The 6,958-nt window shown below is 42.7% G+C and overlaps 1 protein-coding gene across 1 annotated transcript in view; it reads left to right on the top strand.

Moving 5' to 3' along the window:
- LOC119356046 (ORM1-like protein 3) overlaps nt 1-5,129 on the top strand; it is a 5,681-nt gene extending 552 nt beyond the window's left edge. The window contains exons 2-3 of the mRNA XM_037622944.1: nt 1,767-1,928; nt 4,731-5,129. Coding sequence (XP_037478841.1) covers nt 1,767-1,928; nt 4,731-4,869 — 301 coding nt within the window. The 3' untranslated portion in view covers nt 4,870-5,129. The remainder of the gene's footprint in view (nt 1-1,766; nt 1,929-4,730) is intronic.
- Nucleotides 5,130-6,958: the final 1,829 nt, after the last annotated feature.

The following is a 6,958-nucleotide window of genomic DNA, read 5'->3' as shown; positions in this document are numbered from 1 at the left end:
ACATATCTCCGCCTCTCTCCTGGATTAGGATTGCGATGGGGATTGGCTGCTTGGTTGGCTTGGGCGCCCCCCCGTGGATCTGAAGGCCTGCGGCTCGAGTTAGTTTACATCGATTGCTTGCTTCGTGCGGTCAGGAATTGGGATAGATCGTTCGCATCTGCCTACCCATCGCCTCCCCTAGCTACAAATTGCTATGACGCATTCGCCCAACCTGCCAACTAATTGTTGGTGCTAGTATTGGCTTGGCTTTCCCACCCTACTGGTGCTGGATGCGTCCCCCCTACTCAACCACTCATCATTCGCGTGCCAGCAAGCACTAGCCGTAGTTTGGGACTAATGGAATTCCAAGCCTCCACGGTAGCCAGCATTTCAGTCCATGCACCACGGTGTTTTAGGATTTCTATCTAATCCTCTATGCATTCAGGTTTCAGCTTACCATCATTTTGTTGTTATGTTTTGCATGTTCCTGCCTTATGGGTATACAGACTAGATAAGTATCACTAGCAAGGATTGATGTCTCCCCTTCCATCCTCAAAGTGTTGAAATAGCAAACCATAGTTATGCCCCTGTTGGGTGTATAGTAGCTGAAATAGCAGAGTACACCGATTAGCATTCTGTCTGCTGACGTACACTTCCAAAGACTTTTTAGCACAGAGTTCATATAGTTATACAGTGCTTTTTAGCTTAGATATCATATAGTTATGCAGTGCTCCCTACACTGTCTGTTTACTATATATATCATTCATGTATTCTTGGATAGTACCGACTACTTGCTAGGGCGAATTAACCACAATTTGCCACATTTCCAAGCTCGTATTGTCCTTAATACACCCTAAGTCAGTATCTATATACGAAGCATTTCCTTCGTCCCTAAAGACTGCAAAGAATCAGAGGTGATGCGTCGTGTTAGAGAATAGGTTCCTCTGTTTTTGAGTCGCCGACTAATCGCCGATTAGTCGCCGACTAATTGCCAAGTCGTCGCGGCGTGGCTGGCTCGCGCAGGTGACTTGACTCAGGGGGCAAGTCGCGCGACTCACGTGGCTCGCCGGCGACTTGGGGTGATTAGTCGCACGACTCGCTGGCTCACTGGCTCGCGTGGCTTGCTGCTGCTGTATATGTGATCATGTGGGGACTGGGGAAGGAGGAGGACCGAAGGAAAGAGAGCGCAGGGTGGGCTCTATATGTGCTCTGCTTAGATGTAGTATATTTTCTCTGTTGTATATGTGCTCTTCTGCTGCTGTATATCTATGTGCTCTGCTGCTCTATGTACTGTTGTGCCATGGCGACTTGGGGCGACTAATCAAGCCAAGTCGCTGACTCAAGCCAGCAAGTCACTAGCCGCAGCCTCGGCGACTTGGCTTGACTCGGCGACTCAAAAACCTTGATAGGTTCAACCCGGGGGATGTATAATCTTCACATGAAGTGTATTCTAGTTTGAAGTGTATTCTAGTTTGAATGTATTCTAGTTTGAATGTTTACTCAATTGGCATGGAGATTAACCTTCACATGAAGTGTATTCTAGTTTGAATGTTTACTGTTTCATAATAGCCAAATAAATAGCTTGCCTTTAATCATTCTTTTGCTACTTTAAGTATAATAATGTAGTGGCAAAATCCATGAAATCATTCTGGCTGTGAATACCGCAGTTCTAGTTTGCCCAACCTCAGTTCTGGAAGTAAAATATATTGCTATTTTTCTCATAAGATTATAGAATGAAACATACTATCTAGAAATTACTTTTCTATTTTCATTGCTTTCCTAATTGAATCTTCATTTCAGATTACATACCACTTCTTCCACTGGAAGAAGGGAACTCCATTTGCTGATGATCAGGGGATGTATAATCGATTGACCTGGTGGGAGCAAATGGACAACGGCAAGCAGCTTACTCGCAACAGAAAATTTCTTGTTGTGGTTCCTGTAGTCCTGTAAGTGTTATTCTGTTTCAATTTTTTTAATACTACTGCTTTTGGGGGCTTATTTGGCAAGGTACAGTATGGCAGGATGTATGCACAAAGATTGATTCTGGCTAGTCAGAAAATACTACACTTATTCATTAATTATGCAAAGAACACTTGTTAGTAACATCTAGGTCTAACTCGCATATTCACACCATTATACATGTGTAAGGATTGGGCATTGCTCTATTGCTCTGATGTATGAATATACTAATTTTGTGCAAGCGACATCGAATCATCGAAGGAACTATAATTCATCAATGCAAGTTCTTAAATGTTTATAGAAATTCGATCAAGGATCTCATATGGTAAATTTAGATGGGCCATCCCTTGTACTTTAGTGATTGCATGTTATATCTTAATTTCTTGTGGTCTTCATGCATAAGTGTTTTTATGGAAAAATTTGTTTGATTAACTTCATTATCATTAATAATTGATTATTCACGTCTGGTTAGTGGTAACTAAACTCGGCGGCAAACTGGTTAAATACTTGGCGGTGATCATGTTTGTGGTTGGTGTGTGAGCAAGCAAAATCAGAAGTGGTCCCAACTGATCATACTATTTTTTGCGTTTGCTAGAATTGTTCGCCTGCCATCTGATAACATAGTTAGTCATATGATTACTCTGTTTAATTGAATTACAGTACAATTTTAGTTTTTTCTTTATGAGTGGACAGATCAGTCACATTTATATGCATGAATTATGGTGGAAAATCAAAACCCTGTATGCTGTGTCTTTTTTTGATAAAGGTAAATAGTGATTGTTTGGCATATATGAAATATGTTTCGCTTTAATAGCCACACTTGAACGTGTGGATAGAACTTAAAAAAGAAATCCTTCCGCAAAATCTGTTTCTCATTTAGTCCATGGACATTAAATTTGGGATAAGGCACAATATATCTTCATTTCCATCATATGAGACACTTAATGAGATTTAATTATGCACAATAAATCTTCGTTTCCATCATATGCGACACTTCATGAGATTTGATTAGTTTTTTGTCGTGGTAGCAATTCTGCGTGCCGCATGTTATTCTTGTAGGACGACTAAATACAGATTGATATTTCCAGATTATCTATTTTCAGTTATCAAACTTTTTTACTTAGCTCCTCACAGAAACAACAAAACTTATACCTAGATGGAATTCTACATATTGTTTGTTGCGGCTGCAATATCAGTTGATATTGTGGTTTGGGCTGCTTGTCGATATGGAAGTATCGAACCATATTGCGGTCATATAGGCCACAGTATCGGCCATATTGGTCTGTTAAGTACAGAACGATATGAACCTTATATCCACTAGATTGTAGATTGATAAGTCTTAATGGTCTTCACCACGTTGATCAACATGCTTCTCTTGTGTTCAGAACAGGCCTGCTGATTTGTATCTGTTCTTGAAGAAATGTGTGTTCTTTCGACATGGCATATTATCAATGTGTATTCTCTGCAAAAATGTCTTACATTTTGGTACAGAGGAGTACTAAATTTCCGCATAGAGACATACTCCCTCCGTTCCTAAATATGTCTTTTTAGAGATTTCAATAAGGGGCTACTTACGGAGCAAAATGAGTGAATCTACACTCTAAAATATTTCTATATACATCCGTATGTAGTTTGTATTGAAATCTCTAAAAAGACTTTATTAGAAACGGAGGGAGTAGTAAATAATAATAATGCCACATAATTGCCCTCTTTTATCCAAGGAAATAAGTAATTGCCTAAACATCATACATCATGTGGGCACTCTGAAGTGGACGACTGGGAGCGCCACCCAGAATTTCTCAGTTAGGCAAGAGCCCAGAAATCAATGATGACACCATGCCGCCTAGCGTCGCCACAGCTAACTCCGTTGCTCGGCCAAGGGGGGATCGGGGGTATAAGCTTCGGTTTTGGCCCAAGAATGTGATACAACTTCTGATGTGGAGCGAGCGAGAGTCGAGAGAGGGGCCGCCGCCGGTGTGGCCGATTTGCTCACGGACAGAGGAGATGCGGAGCTGGGTAACTACTGGAGTTTACTGAAGTAGGCCTAGGCAGCGCCGTACATGGGAGCTGGGTTGGAGAGAGAAGAGAGAGAGAGAGAGAGAGAGAGCATGCAAGCAAAAGCAATAGAGCTGCTAGGGTTACTACTGGCCCATATAGTCCAGGCTTGTAATTTGCTGCCATATTAGGTTACAAGTAAATATTTCCAGCCTTGTAATTGTAACTTTTTATCATTTTCGCCTAACGCCCAATCGCTGCCATTGCAACATAGTGCCTTGGACTTGACAACTCAACGACATGAAATCTTCGCTTTTATCCATGAAGTGCAAAGAAATAATTAATCTTAATACATCAAGCTGATAGTTTTTTTTACAATCATATTAAGCTGCTAGTTTGTCCTCAAAAACTCATGTTCGGCATGCTTCTAATTCTTCATATATTTGGGTACAGTATGACTATTTTTTCCTTATAAAAGATACCCCCTGTGTTAAAAACGTTCTTATATTATGGGACGGAGGGAGTAGTTTACTAGAGGACTGGGTTCTCATATTTTTTTTTTCAAAATATAATTTTGCTGTGCAAAATTATAATAATGAGTGAAGATTGTTTAGTTTAACTATGCTATTTTCATAGCTACCAGGTCACCTGATCTTACGGAATGTGTGAATTCCTTAGCCCTTTTATGAGCGTGAACACATTCTTTTCCTCATATATTCATGATTTCTGTCCATTGTCCTTTATAGATCTGAGTGAGCATCGTGATTTATGGGGATGTCTCTGTTCCCTTGCAGGTACTTGATCGCTTCGCACACCACAGACTATCAACATCCTATGCTCTTTTTGAACACCATTGCAGTCACAGTACTGGTTGTTGCGAAACTACCGAACATGCACAAGGTCCGGATTTTTGGAATCAATGCCGGTAACTAAGCGGCAGCGTCCCAGGGTAGACAGCACTCAATATCATGTTTCATTTGAATGGCTGGATGGTGTTGCACCTAGTTCTGAATTCGCTCGTCAGAGTACCAGTGTGTAGTGTTTGAGAGCTGTTAGTAGATGACATGTGATCATTGTACAGAGAAACGCTAAAAGGCCTGGAAAATGATGCTGTTTTGCAACTTTGCCCGACACGTTCTGTAGACTCTTTATGCTGCTATATGTTTTGTTGCAAGTATTTGTCACTTGATACATGTACAGTTTCCCCGTGCCTGAAATTTTCCGTCCTATTCCCCTCAGTTTGAGGTAAGATCAAAAGGAATTGCGTGTGCATCCGTGCTTGTCCATAGGCCATCAGGTCGTGTGCAAACCTACTAGCAAACTGTTCTGGTCGATAGTGTTTTGTGCAGTGAGACCCAGAAGTACAGTAATCTGGATGAGATGCCCTTCTCTCCTGAAATTTGTATGGGAAATGGTTGTGTATGCCAACACTTCACCTTAGGATTGGGAACCTGGTTTGATCATTCTATAGTGTTTTTGTTACTACTTGTTTTGTACCCCTGCAACCTTCGTCTCTGGGGTATGGAAGCAGCCTTCATTTCGATAATGTTGATGCATGGCAACATCAGAACAACGGAGTTAACCATCTAATTTGGTTACAAATATTTCATGTATCTTTTCAGTGTCATCACTTATTTACCATACACACATCCCGGTTGTCACTGCACTGCAGGTGACTTGGCTGGCCAAAAATCATGTTCATCAGACAGAAAGTAGAACCTATGTTTTATTAGAGGCCATGGAAGGTCAAACAACCCGTTTGCTACTATGCGCATACCCTTCACTTGTTTTCCTTCAATCTTGAGTTGAGTGCGAATGCTCGTCACAGATGCAGTCCACGTCAACTGCTGCGACGCGAGGACTCCCTATTCAGTCAAGAACAGTGCCCCCCATCACCAATAAGCCACAGCTCCAGCGTACCATGGCCGGATCTTGCGACTTGAGAGTCCCGGTCATTGTTTCAGCATGCAAAAAAAGAAAAAGGAAACCTAGCCAGGCTATGCCTTACTCCATTCGGGGTGTATGTGGTATCATTCACCATCACCTGAGCCGTCCACCGAACCGCCTTTCGGCAAAAATCTGCCGGCCCTGCCACCGAGCTTGGACTGACCGTGCTTCTTCCCGCTCTGTACGAGACCACATTGGCTAGGCGCGTCCAGTGTGAGAATCGATGGCCGAGCTGACCGTGCATCTTGTCTAGACAATTTTACCGTGGCGCATGCTCCCCGTGTCAGCGAGTGCGGGCGGCATCGACTCCGACCAAGGTGAATGGGACGGCGGCAGCATTTGGGTCCAGATCCCCGGCCGGCCGGTGACCTGCGCGTAATCCACAGGCAGATACGCACGCAGGAGGTCGACCGAGATTCGAGTTGAAATCGTTGGCCAGGCGCCATTGCTTTTTCGCCACGACAACCTTTTGCTCTCCATGTTGTACAAGCCCACCACCATCTGCGGCCGTCAGCTTCTACAGTCTTGTGCGTGCCGATTACCGAAGACAGCTTGCCCAAGCTGCGAATCTTCGAGCCACAAACCCCAGCCGCGCGGCGAGATTGAATTTCCCATTGGAACCAGCATTGTACCCGTACTAGTCCTGGCTTCCTGATGCGTCCGCGTTTTTTGAAGCACTTTTCTCACGGTTCGGGTGCTCTCATCGGTGGTGGTTGATGTTGATAGTGCCCTTGTATACTTGAATTTTCTTAGACGAGACTTTTGTGGTTTTTTTTCTTTGAATGTGTGTGTCGATATTGGATGTGTGCATTCTAGTTGTGCAAAGGCCGGAGGTGTGCTCATAATGATCATATGTTGTTAATGCAACATCATGAGTCCATAAAATACGCTCTTTATCCAAAAAGTCAGCTGAGACGGAGAGCAAGATTGTGAGAAAAATGCAAAGACACTAAAAATCTCACGTCAGATTTTTAGACATAACAAATCTGGTGTGTTTCATGTAAATTTATAATGGCATGATGATAACAAATTTAGTCTGCATGCTAATTTATGTTGGCGCAATGATAACAAATTT

The sequence above is a fragment of the Triticum dicoccoides genome, chromosome 2A, assembly GCF_002162155.2.
Source record: "Triticum dicoccoides isolate Atlit2015 ecotype Zavitan chromosome 2A, WEW_v2.0, whole genome shotgun sequence".
NCBI classification, from domain to species: Eukaryota; Viridiplantae; Streptophyta; class Magnoliopsida; order Poales; family Poaceae; genus Triticum; species Triticum dicoccoides.
Note: the sequence above shows the minus strand (reverse complement) of the source record. Positions and strands in the feature narration are given on the sequence as shown.